At 33.1% G+C, this 18,906-nt stretch overlaps 2 protein-coding genes across 3 annotated transcripts in view; one reads left to right on the top strand and one right to left on the bottom strand.

The window, feature by feature from the left end:
* Polr3D (RNA polymerase III subunit C53) overlaps positions 1–15,048 on the top strand; it is a 60,198-nt gene extending 45,150 nt beyond the window's left edge. For both annotated transcript variants that reach the window (XM_075376542.1, XM_075376541.1), the window contains 3 exons: positions 9,504–9,635; positions 11,919–12,065; positions 14,844–15,048. In XM_075376542.1, coding sequence (XP_075232657.1) covers positions 9,504–9,635; positions 11,919–12,065; positions 14,844–14,972 — 408 coding nt within the window. In that variant the 3' untranslated portion in view covers positions 14,973–15,048. The remainder of the gene's footprint in view (positions 1–9,503; positions 9,636–11,918; positions 12,066–14,843) is intronic.
* Positions 15,049–17,777: 2,729 nt separating this feature from the next.
* LOC142331402 (general odorant-binding protein 19d-like) overlaps positions 17,778–18,906 on the bottom strand; it is a 29,225-nt gene continuing 28,096 nt past the window's right edge. Inside the window, exon 7 of the mRNA XM_075377292.1 lies at positions 17,778–17,909. Coding sequence (XP_075233407.1) covers positions 17,895–17,909 — 15 coding nt within the window. The 3' untranslated portion in view covers positions 17,778–17,894. The remainder of the gene's footprint in view (positions 17,910–18,906) is intronic.

The following is an 18,906-nucleotide window of genomic DNA, read 5'->3' as shown; positions in this document are numbered from 1 at the left end:
GATTTAGACATTTGTCATAGCGTGGTACCAACTTTCCGATACCCTCGTCATAGAACAGAGCCGCCTGTGTTTTCAGCCATGTTTCTATGCTGGTCTGCAGCTCGATGTCTGTGCCAAAATGTTGTCCTCCTAGCCAGCGTTTCATGTGAGCAAAGAGGTGAAAATCGGATGGAGCCAAGTCCGGGCTGTATGGTGGGTGATCAAACACTTCCCAACGAAAACTCTGCAGGAGCTTCTTTGTTACAGCTGCAGTGTGCAGCCGAGCATTGTCATGGAGAAAGACAATGCCTGAGGAACAACATTCCTCTTTCCACTTATTCTGAATTGCCCTTCGTAGACGTTTAAGAGTCACACAGTATGAGGCTGCAGTGATGGTCGTGCCACGTTCCATGTATTCCACCAAGAGAACTCCATTCCGGTCCCAGAACACAGTAGCCATACACTTTCTGTTAGAAAAGGTTTGCTTGAACTTCTTTGGTTTACTGGGAGAATGAGAATGCATCCACTGTTTGGATTGTTCTTTTGTTTCTTCAGTTTTGAAATGATGGACCTGTGTCTCGTCCCCTGTGACAATTTTGTTCAAAAATTCTTCTCTTTCATTGTGGTAGCGCTGGAGAAACATTAGGAAGGCGTCCATTCTCATTGTTTTGTGATGGTCAGACAGAATCTTGGGAACCCATCTCGCACACAGATGCGGTATTGAAGTTTCTCACTCACAATGGTTTAGAGAGCTGACCTTGAGATTTCAGGAAACGAATCACTCAATACAGAAATTGTGAACCAACGATTTTCTCGAATTGCTCATCCACTCGCTCAATGAGATCATCGGTTGACACTCGCTTCCTTCCCTTACCACCTGCATCATGAACATCTGTACATCCTGCTTTAAAGTTCCTGTACCATTGTCGCTTTTTGTTGCCACTCATTGAAGTTTCACCGTACACATTACTTATTTGTCAATGAATTTCAGCTGCATTACACCCCTCAGCATGAAGAAATTGAATTACCGCACGCACTTCACACTTGGCGGGAGATACTATTGTTGTAGACATGTTTACATGCTAGCTGCGTGTTTAGAACTAAACGAAGTGGCGCGGTGTGATTGAAGAGATGCTGCGCAATGCACAAAGGTTCATCTGATTTTTGCACGGGTTTTTATTTTGCAACCGATTGGACCTTGAAAAAAAAATAACCCTCATAATGCTTATTTTGTTGGTTTGTAAGAAGTGTAATAGGTTGTTTCTGTAAAGATTTGTCAAGGATGTTTATTTTTTTTAACATTGTAATTTTCATCAAGGTTGTCAGTTGTCTGAAGGACAAGGTTTGATTGTGGGAGGTAGGTTCTGTAGAGTAGGACATTTGTCAAAGAAAGTAGTTTATGGCATGTGGGATAATTTTTTTATTTATTTATTATTACTGAAGGTGTGTTTGAAGAAATTGGTTTGAAGGCCTCTCAATGGTGTTTGTTTTTCGATTGAAGGTTATTGGTTTCATTGTGGATATTTAATAGATGGGAATCATGTTGGAAAGATTGTTTCTGTAAAAGTGTATGAATTTGGAGTGAAAAAAAGTTTCTCCTATGAAAAGGAGATCTTAATCAACCATTATCAAAAATGCCAAAATTTCCCTTTAACAAAGACCACCCACCCCTTTCTTTGATTAAAGGGCTTAAAATGTGTTTCTTTAATAAAAACTATAAATTTTATATTAAATATTTCAATAGAAATATGCCTTTTTATAAAAAACATTTTTATAGAAATATATTTCTTTTAAATTGAAAACCTCTTCTTATTTATGAAAACCAACTTTTATTATGTTTTAATATCAAAACAATATATTAAAATATTTCATGAAAAGCTTAACGAAATTACATACTTTACTTTAAAAATTATTAATTAAAAATATTTTCATAAGAATTTCATTATAAAAATCGGTTTCTGTGTTATATGCCAATAGCTACTATCTGGCAATAAAAGTGTTTGTTTGCCAGATTACTGGTTCTATTAATTTTATGTTTTCATCTTAATAATGAATAAATAATTAATTTTCACTATTTACTAACAAGGAATAAACGAATTGCCCATTCTGCCTCAAAACTCAGCCTAATACATCTTTCTGATGTATCTATGTTTTGCGCCTCAACTGAGGACACTTTTAGAGATAATAGGCCAATTTTCTGTCTGATAGGTGTACTTGTGTACAGTTAACATACAAAAAATTCAAAGAGAATTGCTCACACAGTCATCATATATCTTGGGTGATCTGTAACCCAAGAACTAAAATATTAGAAGTTCTCAGAGAATGATCTGTTTTATATATTTAATTGTAGCAGGCAGCAGGATGTAATTGAATATCTCATACAGTTTAAATAATATTTTAATATGACTTTTTTTGGATAAAAGTTGTAACTTAGTGTAGTTAAGAATAGTTCAGTTTGTAAGTTTAGATACATAGTTTCCGACTAAACATAATAAATAATTTTTTATGTGTTTTAAATTATTTCTTTTTTCACTGTATCTATGGATTTTTATCAGCAAACACTTTTTGGCATTATAAAAATAACATTTTTATCTTTAGCTTGTTTAATTTTGTTACAGTTATATCATTTATTTATTTTTGTCAATTAGTTATTTGTTAAACATCTCTTTTTTTCCATATTACCTAGTCTGCTATTCATTATAAAGGTGTTGTTTGGATGGACAATTGAAATTAAATATTACTGGTAATATTACATTACATCATTGCTCAGCAATATTGTCAGCAGCACAAGTACATGTTTTGACCAGGCATTGTTTTCATTCAGTACTGCTGAGTAGCATTTGCAGCCACACATATCCATATGATTATGGGTTTACCAGGTGTATAAATATGAAACCGGAACTTTTGTATAGAAAATACATGTTTATTGTATGAAAATGATAAACAATATTTTATTCAAAAAATTGTCCATTGCTAGCTATACATTTTTCCCATCTCACTGATACCAAAAATGGGTATGAAACCATTTGATCTCTCTGACACCAAATGTATGAATGGTACACCAAAAAAACTGTTGCTCTCTTGAGAGGTAAAGCAGTCATCAAGCCATTTTCATAAGAAGTGAAGTGCTGCTCAGCAAATGCATGTCCCATCGATGCAAGTAAATAGTAGTTGGACGGACCCAAGTCTAGTGAGTAAGCCGCATGCGAAAGTATTTCCCAACCGAACGCTTCAGTCGTTTCCTTGACCAGTTTTGCTGTGTGACGGTGTGAGCATTATCGTGAAACAAAATCACTTTGTGTTGCCTTTTTTGATATTCAAGTCATTTTTCACGCAATGCTTGGTTCAAATCAATCATTTGTTTTCGATAGCGTTCAGTGTTAATGGTTTCGCCAGGTTTTTTTATCAACTCATAATTGATCATACCCTTCTGATCTCACCAAACACAGAGCATTGTCTTCATTCTATAGAAATTTGGCCTTGAAATCAATGTTAATGGTTTGCCTGGAGTTACCCATTCTTTTATCTCTCTTTTGATCTCTCTGACACCAAATGTATGAATGGTACACCAAAAAAACTGTTGCTCTCTTGAGAGGTAAAGCAGTCATCAAGCCATTTTCATAAGAAGTGAAGTGCTGCTCAGCAAATGCATGTCCCATCGATGCAAGTAAATAGTAGTTGGACGGACCCAAGTCTAGTGAGTAAGCCGCATGCGAAAGTATTTCCCAACCGAACGCTTCAGTCGTTTCCTTGACCAGTTTTGCTGTGTGACGGTGTGAGCATTATCGTGAAACAAAATCACTTTGTGTTGCCTTTTTTGATATTCAAGTCATTTTTCACGCAATGCTTGGTTCAAATCAATCATTTGTTTTCGATAGCGTTCAGTGTTAATGGTTTCGCCAGGTTTTTTTATCAACTCATAATTGATCATACCCTTCTGATCTCACCAAACACAGAGCATTGTCTTCATTCTATAGAAATTTGGCCTTGAAATCAATGTTAATGGTTTGCCTGGAGTTACCCATTCTTTTATCTCTCTTTTGATCTCTCTGACACCAAATGTATGAATGGTACACCAAAAAAACTGTTGCTCTCTTGAGAGGTAAAGCAGTCATCAAGCCATTTTCATAAGAAGTGAAGTGCTGCTCAGCAAATGCATGTCCCATCGATGCAAGTAAATAGTAGTTGGACGGACCCAAGTCTAGTGAGTAAGCCGCATGCGAAAGTATTTCCCAACCGAACGCTTCAGTCGTTTCCTTGACCAGTTTTGCTGTGTGACGGTGTGAGCATTATCGTGAAACAAAATCACTTTGTGTTGCCTTTTTTGATATTCAAGTCATTTTTCACGCAATGCTTGGTTCAAATCAATCATTTGTTTTCGATAGCGTTCAGTGTTAATGGTTTCGCCAGGTTTTTTTATCAACTCATAATTGATCATACCCTTCTGATCTCACCAAACACAGAGCATTGTCTTCATTCTATAGAAATTTGGCCTTGAAATCAATGTTAATGGTTTGCCTGGAGTTACCCATTCTTTTATCTCTCTTTTGATCTCTCTGACACCAAATGTATGAATGGTACACCAAAAAAACTGTTGCTCTCTTGAGAGGTAAAGCAGTCATCAAGCCATTTTCATAAGAAGTGAAGTGCTGCTCAGCAAATGCATGTCCCATCGATGCAAGTAAATAGTAGTTGGACGGACCCAAGTCTAGTGAGTAAGCCGCATGCGAAAGTATTTCCCAACCGAACGCTTCAGTCGTTTCCTTGACCAGTTTTGCTGTGTGACGGTGTGAGCATTATCGTGAAACAAAATCACTTTGTGTTGCCTTTTTTGATATTCAAGTCATTTTTCACGCAATGCTTGGTTCAAATCAATCATTTGTTTTCGATAGCGTTCAGTGTTAATGGTTTCGCCAGGTTTTTTTATCAACTCATAATTGATCATACCCTTCTGATCTCACCAAACACAGAGCATTGTCTTCATTCTATAGAAATTTGGCCTTGAAATCAATGTTAATGGTTTGCCTGGAGTTACCCATTCTTTTATCTCTCTTTTGATCTCTCTGACACCAAATGTATGAATGGTACACCAAAAAAACTGTTGCTCTCTTGAGAGGTAAAGCAGTCATCAAGCCATTTTCATAAGAAGTGAAGTGCTGCTCAGCAAATGCATGTCCCATCGATGCAAGTAAATAGTAGTTGGACGGACCCAAGTCTAGTGAGTAAGCCGCATGCGAAAGTATTTCCCAACCGAACGCTTCAGTCGTTTCCTTGACCAGTTTTGCTGTGTGACTGTGTGAGCATTATCGTGAAACAAAATCACTTTGTGTTGCCTTTTTTGATATTCAAGTCATTTTTCACGCAATGCTTGGTTCAAATCAATCATTTGTTTTCGATAGCGTTCAGTGTTAATGGTTTCGCCAGGTTTTTTTATCAACTCATAATTGATCATACCCTTCTGATCTCACCAAACACAGAGCATTGTCTTCATTCTATAGAAATTTGGCCTTGAAATCAATGTTAATGGTTTGCCTGGAGTTACCCATTCTTTTATCTCTCTTTTGATCTCTCTGACACCAAATGTATGAATGGTACACCAAAAAAACTGTTGCTCTCTTGAGAGGTAAAGCAGTCATCAAGCCATTTTCATAAGAAGTGAAGTGCTGCTCAGCAAATGCATGTCCCATCGATGCAAGTAAATAGTAGTTGGACGGACCCAAGTCTAGTGAGTAAGCCGCATGCGAAAGTATTTCCCAACCGAACGCTTCAGTCGTTTCCTTGACCAGTTTTGCTGTGTGACGGTGTGAGCATTATCGTGAAACAAAATCACTTTGTGTTGCCTTTTTTGATATTCAAGTCATTTTTCACGCAATGCTTGGTTCAAATCAATCATTTGTTTTCGATAGCGTTCAGTGTTAATGGTTTCGCCAGGTTTTTTTATCAACTCATAATTGATCATACCCTTCTGATCTCACCAAACACAGAGCATTGTCTTCATTCTATAGAAATTTGGCCTTGAAATCAATGTTAATGGTTTGCCTGGAGTTACCCATTCTTTTATCTCTCTTTTGATCTCTCTGACACCAAATGTATGAATGGTACACCAAAAAAACTGTTGCTCTCTTGAGAGGTAAAGCAGTCATCAAGCCATTTTCATAAGAAGTGAAGTGCTGCTCAGCAAATGCATGTCCCATCGATGCAAGTAAATAGTAGTTGGACGGACCCAAGTCTAGTGAGTAAGCCGCATGCGAAAGTATTTCCCAACCGAACGCTTCAGTCGTTTCCTTGACCAGTTTTGCTGTGTGACGGTGTGAGCATTATCGTGAAACAAAATCACTTTGTGTTGCCTTTTTTGATATTCAAGTCATTTTTCACGCAATGCTTGGTTCAAATCAATCATTTGTTTTCGATAGCGTTCAGTGTTAATGGTTTCGCCAGGTTTTTTTATCAACTCATAATTGATCATACCCTTCTGATCTCACCAAACACAGAGCATTGTCTTCATTCTATAGAAATTTGGCCTTGAAATCAATGTTAATGGTTTGCCTGGAGTTACCCATTCTTTTATCTCTCTTTTGATCTCTCTGACACCAAATGTATGAATGGTACACCAAAAAAACTGTTGCTCTCTTGAGAGGTAAAGCAGTCATCAAGCCATTTTCATAAGAAGTGAAGTGCTGCTCAGCAAATGCATGTCCCATCGATGCAAGTAAATAGTAGTTGGACGGACCCAAGTCTAGTGAGTAAGCCGCATGCGAAAGTATTTCCCAACCGAACGCTTCAGTCGTTTCCTTGACCAGTTTTGCTGTGTGACGGTGTGAGCATTATCGTGAAACAAAATCACTTTGTGTTGCCTTTTTTGATATTCAAGTCATTTTTCACGCAATGCTTGGTTCAAATCAATCATTTGTTTTCGATAGCGTTCAGTGTTAATGGTTTCGCCAGGTTTTTTTATCAACTCATAATTGATCATACCCTTCTGATCTCACCAAACACAGAGCATTGTCTTCATTCTATAGAAATTTGGCCTTGAAATCAATGTTAATGGTTTGCCTGGAGTTACCCATTCTTTTATCTCTCTTTTGATCTCTCTGACACCAAATGTATGAATGGTACACCAAAAAAACTGTTGCTCTCTTGAGAGGTAAAGCAGTCATCAAGCCATTTTCATAAGAAGTGAAGTGCTGCTCAGCAAATGCATGTCCCATCGATGCAAGTAAATAGTAGTTGGACGGACCCAAGTCTAGTGAGTAAGCCGCATGCGAAAGTATTTCCCAACCGAACGCTTCAGTCGTTTCCTTGACCAGTTTTGCTGTGTGACGGTGTGAGCATTATCGTGAAACAAAATCACTTTGTGTTGCCTTTTTTGATATTCAAGTCATTTTTCACGCAATGCTTGGTTCAAATCAATCATTTGTTTTCGATAGCGTTCAGTGTTAATGGTTTCGCCAGGTTTTTTTATCAACTCATAATTGATCATACCCTTCTGATCTCACCAAACACAGAGCATTGTCTTCATTCTATAGAAATTTGGCCTTGAAATCAATGTTAATGGTTTGCCTGGAGTTACCCATTCTTTTATCTCTCTTTTGATCTCTCTGACACCAAATGTATGAATGGTACACCAAAAAAACTGTTGCTCTCTTGAGAGGTAAAGCAGTCATCAAGCCATTTTCATAAGAAGTGAAGTGCTGCTCAGCAAATGCATGTCCCATCGATGCAAGTAAATAGTAGTTGGACGGACCCAAGTCTAGTGAGTAAGCCGCATGCGAAAGTATTTCCCAACCGAACGCTTCAGTCGTTTCCTTGACCAGTTTTGCTGTGTGACGGTGTGAGCATTATCGTGAAACAAAATCACTTTGTGTTGCCTTTTTTGATATTCAAGTCATTTTTCACGCAATGCTTGGTTCAAATCAATCATTTGTTTTCGATAGCGTTCAGTGTTAATGGTTTCGCCAGGTTTTTTTATCAACTCATAATTGATCATACCCTTCTGATCTCACCAAACACAGAGCATTGTCTTCATTCTATAGAAATTTGGCCTTGAAATCAATGTTAATGGTTTGCCTGGAGTTACCCATTCTTTTATCTCTCTTTTGATCTCTCTGACACCAAATGTATGAATGGTACACCAAAAAAACTGTTGCTCTCTTGAGAGGTAAAGCAGTCATCAAGCCATTTTCATAAGAAGTGAAGTGCTGCTCAGCAAATGCATGTCCCATCGATGCAAGTAAATAGTAGTTGGACGGACCCAAGTCTAGTGAGTAAGCCGCATGCGAAAGTATTTCCCAACCGAACGCTTCAGTCGTTTCCTTGACCAGTTTTGCTGTGTGACGGTGTGAGCATTATCGTGAAACAAAATCACTTTGTGTTGCCTTTTTTGATATTCAAGTCATTTTTCACGCAATGCTTGGTTCAAATCAATCATTTGTTTTCGATAGCGTTCAGTGTTAATGGTTTCGCCAGGTTTTTTTATCAACTCATAATTGATCATACCCTTCTGATCTCACCAAACACAGAGCATTGTCTTCATTCTATAGAAATTTGGCCTTGAAATCAATGTTAATGGTTTGCCTGGAGTTACCCATTCTTTTATGCTTAAGATTCTCTAAATATATCCACTTTTCATCACCTGTTACAGTTCGATGGAGAAATGACTTTCTTTTGTACCTGGCGAGCAGCATTTTGCAAGTAGTTTTACAGTTTTGTTGCTGTCTTTCATTCAGTTCATGTGGAACCTATCTTCTGGATCTTTTCCATGGCTTTCAAACATATGGAGATGGCTTTTTGTGTTACTTTTAATTGATCCACAAGTTGTTGATCCATTTGAGCATCATCGTCATCCAACAATGCTTGCAATTCAGTGTCTTCAAACTTTTTTGGTAGTCTTCCACGTTGTTCGTTTCTCACGTTAAAATCACCATTTTTGAATGTTTTTTTTTTTTTTTTAAGCATGCAAAGCACTGTGATTTACCAAGAGCACGCTCACCGTAAGCTTTGACAAGCATTCAATGTGATTCTGTAGCAGTTTTCTTTAAATGGTAACAGAAAATCAATGCTGTCCTTAAATCGTAGTTTGTAGGTACAAAAATGATAATGAAAATGTGCACTAGTGGTCTTCAAAGGATTAAAGTACTAGAGATTTTTTTTATCTTTGTATGAAACTTGTTCTTGTGCCAAAGCAATAGCATCTTTTCTATCTTTTATCTGGAAGGTTTTAGCTGATCAGCTTGCATTTTTCATATACTACAAAATTCTGTTATCATACAAAAGTTGGGTGTCTGTGATAAGATTACCGGCATGATCCTAATATGAGTACATAAATGATTAGAATTTATATTCTTTTTATCATCCAATCATTTTTTTAAACTTTTAAGGTACAGTAACTGTAATTGTAGTTATTTTTAGTATAAATTCATTTAGTTTCCCTTATCTGAATGCTAAAATATATCTAAATATTTGTATTTATCAGTTTAATGTCATATAATAAATTTGTGAAATTTAATTCAATTAATCGTTTGCAGTTACCTACGTGTATGCCCGGTTTGAAACCAGAAGACTCAAATGTAAGACAAGATGTGGCATCTTCCTCACAAAATAATGGAGCTGGAACTAGTGCAACGAGTAGTTCTTCAACTGAACAGCGATCCACAAAAGTAATGATCAACTCCCCATTATTTTAATATGAGTGTAACATTTAAAATTTATTATGCTAGTATATTTCTGTTTGATTTTTTTGTGGTTGCAATGAATGAAGCAGTAACATCATTAAAGAAAGATTTTATTCAGCCAGCTTGTTCTGATTATATTATATATACTCTGTGAAACATTGGTTGAAAGAAGAATGATGGTTATCTTAACAAACCATAAAAAAAGTTTATCATTGAATTAATCATCTCTAAGATTATTTTCAATAAAAAATTATTAATTGGTAATTGTGTGAGAAGCACCAGATTGACACAGATTTTTCATATTGTTTGGTGATATTCTAATATACTTCCATGTTAAGTAATGTGGTTTGTCATACTTTTCTTGATTGTTATGTTATATAACACTGCAGTACAAATTGAAATTAGCATACATATCTGAAAATATTTTGGTAGATGATTTGGATAAAATTGTTATTACTTTAGTGCTGCTTCCAAATTTGTATATTTACTTTCCTTTGAATGTTGCATTTTTTTATTTCAATCAAAATTAAATAAATATGTTTTACAAAATGTGTTATGTTATTTTGTTATTTTACTTTAGGTGATAAATTTTCTGATTTTTCTTGTATTAAAATTTAGACAATAAGAAGCTGCTTCTCATGTATTCATGTGTACTTGAGAATTTTACAGTCCGCAAGCTTTAGGACTGATGGATAGATATTATAATCAATCTTTTCTTTTACTGGATTATTTATTTGACAGTAACAATTCATTTAGCACATAACATACATAAATTTAGGCCTGTGTTAAAGCAATTATAAAATTAGCTTCTGAAAAGATTGATGGAAACATGTTAATTGGTCAAGCATGAACTATGTTGTAATGATGTTTATTTTTATTCTGCTATGTACTTTTAGTACGTTAAAACAAATTACATAATTTTTGTATTCTTTGGTTTATCCAAGTTTTATTACTTTACGCAGGGTTGGCTGTATAATTTTCATGACATTGTAACAAATCACACAGTTTTACTCAGTGTTGTATTTTAAGCCGATACCGTTAAACCTCTGTAATTTACAGACCTTAAGAATCTCATAAGTATAATTAATTTAACTTCAACTTTAGTTCTGTTAACATATGTGATCAACACATTAGGGTTCATTAACATCATTGTCTGCAACAAAACAATAACAAGTTGTTTTGTCAATGAAAGAAAAGGCAGAAATCTTAGAAATATTGAAAAATGGTGTATCAAGTAAATCATAACAGGTGACTTTGGCATAGGAACGTCCACTATTTCAGACATTAAGAAAAATGGAGCCATTATGAATTAATTATGTGTTGCAATAGAAAAAAAAGAACAAATGTTTTGCCAGAAATACATTGATCAAAGTATCAAATGAGGAAGTGGATTGGGCTATTTTCTGGTGCTTTGTTCAAAAGCTACCTCTTGGTGAGTCAGATTTTAGACCGATTCTAGTAGAGAAAGCCATTATTTTTAATGTGAAAATGTTAAACTAAGTACAGAGTGACTTCGAAATTTTAACAGCGTCTGGAATTCATCAACTTGAAATACAAGAAAAAAATTGTCGGCAAATGTCTCAGCAGCACCTTGTTTATAATATCACTAAAAAGGCTGGCTTTGAATAGAAGCCTCTTCCTAAGAAAACTTTAGTTTCCTGGAAAGAAGAATTAGCTCCAGGTTACAAAATGTCCAAAGAACATGTGATATTGTTACTGCTACCTGTGATATCCAGTTGATGGAATCAGAGATCATTTAAATCATATGCTGATTGGCAGATCAAAAAGTACATTTTCATTCCTAAGTTTGATACTCATTAAACAGTAGAATGATATGTCCAGTCTGTATGACAAGCTTTTTTAATTTTCTAGTTATCCAGACTTCTGACTATTTGGATTCAGCTTTGCAAAGATTGATCTGGATAACCGGTGTTTTAATGATATTGGTTAGTTTTAATGATGCGTATTATAAAATAGTCTTGTCTACTTATTTGTACACTAGGATGCATTGTAAAAAAAATGTGAAGTGGATAATCTAAAAAATAAAAATTTATATAAACATTTTACTGTCGCTTAAAGTGTATTTAATAATTAATTTTAATTATTTTTTTCTTTTCAGTTTTATTTATACTCTTCAATGGATACTCTACATTGATTATCTCTTCATTGTTATTTAAATCCAATCACTAGTTCATTATAAGTAATAAGAATGTTCTTAAATCACATAAGGTTTTTGTATTCAATTAAATTCTGAATTTTTTTTTGCAGTCTGAATCAGAACTGCGGTGTACATTACAAACCCTTAAACCTGGAAAAATTGGAAAAATGCAGGTACTAAAATCTGGTCGAATTAGGTTAATACTTGGTGATACAAAACTCTGGCTTGAGATGGGAACTCAGGTTTCTTTTAAACAGGTTTGTTAAATTTTACTAACAGATTTAATAACATGGTTATAATATTATGTACTACATGAATTTAAATTGATCTTTAATTTATAAAAAATGTCTTTATCAGTGGGCATCACCAACACTGTTACATTGGCTACAAACATCTATAGTAGTAAAAAAAAAATTAGTAGCAGAAAAATTTATTTATCTCCTGGAAAAATGCTGAAGTTTTACGCTTCCTGTTTTGTATGTCTGCCCTTTCAAGCTCAAAAAAAATTCAGAATTTGAATTAGTGTATAGTTTTAATATACAATATGAAATTTGATTAATGAATGGAAGCGTTTTTCAACAATGCTTTTATTAAAATTTCAAATAATTTAAGTAAAAATATTCAGTAAAAATGTTAACCTTGTTTTTACAGTACACCTTTTTACAGATAAAACTAATTTTCTGCTTTTAATGAGAAATCCAGAAATATATTTTTATAAAATTTTATAGCTAGCATATTTGCCATTTTTTTTTAGAAAACTTACTTTAGAAATATTGATAGGAATTAGAAATCCATTCGTATTCTCTTTTACTATTTTAAGGTAGTTAAGAAAATCAGTCTTTTCAGATATTGTTTAAATTATTTAAGAGCAAAATTTTAGCTTCTTAACTACTGGATTTTAAAATGCAATCCAATCAAAACTGTGACCTTCCATCCTTATCCGGCTTCATTATTTTTAAGATATATAAAGAGAAAATCTAATCATGTTTTCGTAGAATGAAATATCATCTGTGGTGAATTTCAGGTATATCATGAAAGATCAGAAGGCATACTGAGGTCATTGACTATTTCCATTAAATTCTCTAGGAGGTGTAAATTAAATCAGTGAGATATGCCGGTTTCCCTCTTCAGTATGGGGGGAGGTGTATGTGAGGATAAAGATCCCTTTTTACTCACTCATTTACTTTGTGGAAAAATAAATGAGATTTTTTGAGAAAGGATGAGATAATTTATTGATGTATTAGTTAAGTTAGTAGTCCTCTCCTTTTGTTGTGGATTGCATGGTGAACTTCTTTGAGAGTATCACAATAAAGCAAAGGATTTATTGTCTCATCTCTTAGCAAGAAGTCAAACGACAAAACCTCTTTGTTTTCCCAGAAGATATTGCACTTGATTTTTCATGTTGAAATGATGGTTTTGAACTTTTGTCTTTTCAGAGATATTTTGGTTGCCATTCCATAGGCTGATGTTTTGATTTGTAGCGATATAAGAGACACTAGTTGTTGACTGCTTACTATTTGGCTCAAAAAACTGAGTAGTCTAATTGCTTTGTTTTGTGAACAACCTCTATCAAATTGTTTAGCACCAAACAAGAGCAGAGTTTGTGATAGCCTAGGTTTCATGTTACAGTTTCACACAAAATTATTTATGAAATTTCAGGAAACTCTACATAATGAAGAAATTGTAGACTGTAGATTTTCTTCAATTTTTTTTATTCACTCACAGAATCAATCATTATTCACAATGGAAGAGCGCCCACTTCTTTCCTTGTCATACTCATTACTGTGTATCTCATTAAACTGCCCCACCCACTTACCAACAGTAGCTTACTCATAGCTTTTTGACCCTAAACTTCACAAATTTGCTGATGTATAAGCTGATTTGATATTTCTCACCGAAATAAAATGAGATAACTGCCATAATTTCACAGTTTGTAGGTTATTTGATTGACTTGAACATTTTAAATGATGCTTAAATCAACGGTAAACAAATGTCACTGTACTTTTCATGGTGTCTATTGAAAGCTAACATATGAGAGAATGTGGTGCACATGTGTGGCAGTGGTAGAAGGAAGTAGTATACCTACTTTCCAGATACACTTCATATAATGTTAATTTGAAATCTAATCTATTTCTATAACTCACTAAACCAAGTTTTATAATAAAGTAATTTTTAAAAACTCTCTTCCAAACAATTTTAGTTATCTTTGCAACCATTCTCATTAACAAGCTACTGTTTTCAGACTGATATCAGCTGATGTTATCAAAATACCTACAGTAACATCAATTGACATAATTGTGAAAACAGCAACACCCATTGTTGGGGATAGTCACAACTGAAAAAGTTAAGTAGATTCTTTAGGAAACTTAAAGTAAGTTTTCATTATACAATTTGGTTCACTGTGTCATTGCAGAAATTTAAATTTCAAATTAATATCATCATCGAATCTCTTGCAAATAAAAACATAGAAAAAAGTATACTTTTTTGTTGTAAATATAAAGGTCTCAAGAACAAAAAAAGATTATAAATGAAACATTCATATATATAGGCTAAAACTATATGAATGTTTATTAACATGTGTTAACTGTAATGTTAATTAACAAACAATACTTCTTATATCTCTATCATCATGTCAGTTATTCATGAGAAAATAACTTTACAGTTTAACCGACCTTTTTGTTTAACCAACTATCCGTAAGTTACAAAAAACTGATGAACAGGCGGTCTACTGTACTGAAATTATTGTGTATATATTTTTTTACATATCTATTAAGATTTGACTATGTTCACTGACAATTCAAGGATAGAATATATCTGATTACGTGATAGCTCAATTTTTTATATGTTTCAAGAAGATAAATAAATTATATTTGAGTCATTGTTTTCTGAAATTTTAATCAAGCTTAGACTATTGTGTAATTTTGGTAGATGAAATTTTTCATAACTAATCAGTATTCATGAATTTGGAACTCCAGTTTTGTAATTACAAATTTTTATTAACTTAATAAATAATAAAATTTGTCTTTTTTTTATAGGACCTGATTTCAGTTGATTTAGATCGTAATACAAAAAAGGGAAGTACAATTTGTATGGGGTCTGTTCCATTGCGTATGACTGTTACACCTGATTGGGAACAAATGGTATCATCGCAAACAGTATTTTAAGAGAAAATAAAATTGTTAATCTAATTTGTTACTTCTGTTATTAAGATTATTGTTAATAAATATTTAAACTATTTAATAGTTATTATTAGCTTGTTTTCTACAATTTCTCTAAAATTTTTGGTACAGCAGAATTATTTTTTATAAAGGAGAATGAGGTATGTATAGTTAATTTATAATATTTTTTATTCATCCTGGAATCATGTTTTATAGTTTATTTATAAATTACAGGATGCATATAAAATACAGACAATTGAATGAAGTTTAACCCTACTTATGTCAATCATGTTTTACTGAAGTACCTAAGTTAAATGTTTGTTTTTAACTTTTATTACTTTGTTTTAGCCTGGAATAAATTTACAAGCCACACATATGAACCAGTACTGTGCAGTTCAGTTATTATATTTTCTTAAGTGGTTTTGTTTATTTTACTCTGCAGTCTAAATAATTTTTTTCATGGAACTGAACAATTAGGGGTTGTAATTTTAAAAAATTGACTGATAATTGTTGGATCACCACGAAAAATATCATCTATTGTGTTGACAATATTAATGTCTGTTTTAATCATATGCCCAGATTCTGTACCCCAATTTGAACATGCCATGTTTAAATCTGTTAGGATCTCTGTTAAACCTTGAGTGAGTGACCTAAAGTGTGTGGTTCCATTCACACAGCTTACCATATTATGAGTTTTTGGCTACAAAAGTAATTTTATCGTGCTGTCCTGTATTCATTAGATTTGCCTTCTGCAATTTCTTCCAGATGAAGTTAATGCTGAAAAGTTGTATTTTTCATTATATACAGGAGATCCAATATGAGTTGTAAAAGACACTCAGTGCTCTTAAAAAATGAGATACCCCAGTGTATTCCTATAATAGAAGTTTTGAAAGTGATGTATTGCTGCATAATTAAGAGTTCTTAAGTTAAGGAAGTAGACATTAAATTTGGTGTTATTTTTATAGGTGTAGGAATTTTCTGATCACTCTTTAAATTATGCTGTATTTTTCTCCAACCATTTCCAGTGGTATAAAAACAGTGGTTTTCCCTGTGTTTCATAAAGAATGTGTAAATTCTCTCTTTTTGAGATATCTTGTCAAATTATACAGATTTCCCATTCAAACTAACCAGAAGATAATTAAAGATAATTAGTTAAAATTAGTAGTTTTTGTTAACTTTAAAAACCATCAACTCTACATAATGATTGTTATATAATTTTAGCAGTTTGTTTATTTTATATAATTAAAAAAAAAACAAGCTCATGGAGGATTTTGTTACCGGAGAAGAGACCATTTATTTATTCTGTATTCTGGTATTTAAAAAATGTTTATTTGTTAATTGATTTTGAGTGGCATCTATTCAATTTCAGCCATTAGCCACCAAAAAATGTCAAGTCAGCAGTATGCAGTATAATTGTAATTGAGGTTATTCTAATCTCTTAAACTGTGTTATTAACATGACTTTGGATATTATTATTTATTCTTATTTCATATCCTTCAGTTTGTAGGATGCTACTGCCCAAAACATTCTAGGTTTATTGGTAGGTCAGTCTGTAAGTAATTTAGTAACTATCTTAACCAGGATTGTATTATATATGATAAATTGTCATGTTTTCCTTAATTTTAATTATTTTTATGTAGTACAATTTAGTGTTATTGGTAAATATTTATTATTAAGTTAAATATTTGTATTTAAATTACAACTCTTTCTGAACTCTTCTTTTTACATTCATAGTTCAATCCATCAATTGAACTGCAGCGATCTAAATCATATTTTAATTGTTGTGAGAGTACATTTTTTATTTAATAAATAACTGTTAAACATTCTTAAAAAGGATACTCCTATTCCTTGGTAATGATCTTATTGTGGCCAGTCTGTTATAAGTTATAACATTCTATGAATGATTATTTGGAATTGCTTCTGCATGTATGTTGTTTTTCTCTGGTGAGCAATTAACTGATTTCTTTACTACTCTTTTCTCACACTCTCAGTTTCATTTCTTTAAAATCTATTAATTATTAATGTTATTTATTATTAATTATTAATACATATGTCATGCATACATTACTTAATAACGTTTGAGTGATTAGCTTCAGGTGTATATATAACAAAATTATTTTTCTTACAGTATCCAACTGCAAAATGTCTTCCCAATAGATTACAGTTTGCAAAAGCAGTGTCATACAGTGATTACAGTTTGCAAAAGCAGTGATTCTATTTTCAGTGTAGAAATTTCTACACTGAAAATAGAATCTCCAAGTATAAATTTATATATGAACTAAGTAGATGTATACAGGATAATATTTAAGTATGATAATAGCATACTGTTTTGTATATGAGCTTCCAAATCCATCTGGGATTATTATTGCTCTAATATCAACAGTTTTGCTTATGCGCATGGCCATTTAACATAAAAGTCACTTTTTCAGTAAATATATTGAATTACAAAAATTTGCATTTACATCTAATTTTTGCATTGTAGTATCACAATACTCAACTCAGCGGTCAAAATCATCCTCCATAAGTTATTGCACCATTTATTTGTTTTACAAATGTTTTAAACTGAAAAATAACTGATGTCATGTTGGACAACAGCTTTCCAAATCTATGAATGAGGTCTTCAACAAAGACTTATTAACCTTCAGTTTCTTTAAATTTTAATTAGGGTAGTATTTTTTTTTAAAAGTAAATTTAGTCTAAAAATATACTTTTCTTTAAAACATGGAACTAAAATTGTTTTTTGTGAAATAATAAGAGTAAACAAAATTTTCAATAAAAAATATATTTATTCAGTTATTAATAAATAATAATGTACATAATATTAGTTCATGGATTTCTTTGATAAAGTATCTAAATTCAATAAATTAAATTTTTAATACAAATATTTTTTATATTTTAAATTATAAAAGAAAACATGTTTGTTATCTATTACACCAGACCAACCTAAAAATAAAAGAAGTATATTAAAAAACAGAAACAAATACTAAGAAATATTCATGAAAATAATGTGTAAAGAGGATTGGTAAAAAAAAAGAGTAGCTAGTAATTGTGGTACCTGATTATAAACAATTTTCCTAAAAAAAGTGAGGATTGTCTTTCACCCAGAAAAAGCATTTTGGTTATGAGAACCAATAAATTGCACACTCATCTGAGAACACAGCACTTTTTTTAGTTTCCTCTCAGAAAGCAATTATGCTTTAACTGACATTCATAAACACGTCGATCAAGGTCATTGTCACCCAACTCAACTATGACTGGGCAAAAACATTTAACTTTCAAGTTCTTCTGCATACACAGTAGGTGTGAAAAGTTCATGAACTACATTTCTGTAGTCGATATAAGTAGCACAAACAACTAAGGAACTATGTAGTACGATGTCGAATAAGTGTGTGTACAAAATTTCATCACTAGAGTCTCGAGTTATATTCCGCCACATACGTTGTATTCATGTGACCTTGTGCAACCTTGCAACATCGAACAAGAGATGTTCCATAAAATTTTCTGTTTGACTTCAAAAATGTTTCAGTGACACTTATTCTATGATACAGCAAGCATTCGGTAATGAAGCCACATTCTTGTACTACAACATTCACACAGTGGAAACGGTTTAAAGACGGTAGAGTCAAACTGGATGCCTGTCAACAGCGGCTCGTGACGAAAACGTCATGAATGCAAAAGTCTGCGTGCTCCTGCTCAAACAACCTCATTTTACTCTTCAGGCTATAGCAGAAGAGCTAAACAATGGTAAAGATGTGGTACATATGACAGAAAAAATGAACCATCGAAAGGTGTGCCCTCATTTCATTCCACACTTCTTGACCGAAGAACAAAAACAGGTGTGCTTTCTTGCACTCAACACTTGTTAAGTGCCAATAGCACTCAACAATTGGCAACTGCCAATAGCAACCTGAATCTTTTGCAAACAATTGTATCTAGGGAT

The sequence above is a fragment of the Lycorma delicatula genome, chromosome 10, assembly GCF_047948215.1.
Source record: "Lycorma delicatula isolate Av1 chromosome 10, ASM4794821v1, whole genome shotgun sequence".
Classification (NCBI taxonomy): domain Eukaryota; kingdom Metazoa; phylum Arthropoda; class Insecta; order Hemiptera; family Fulgoridae; genus Lycorma; species Lycorma delicatula.
The sequence above is the reverse complement of the archived record's forward strand: the minus strand, read 5'-3'. Positions and strand labels throughout refer to the sequence as shown.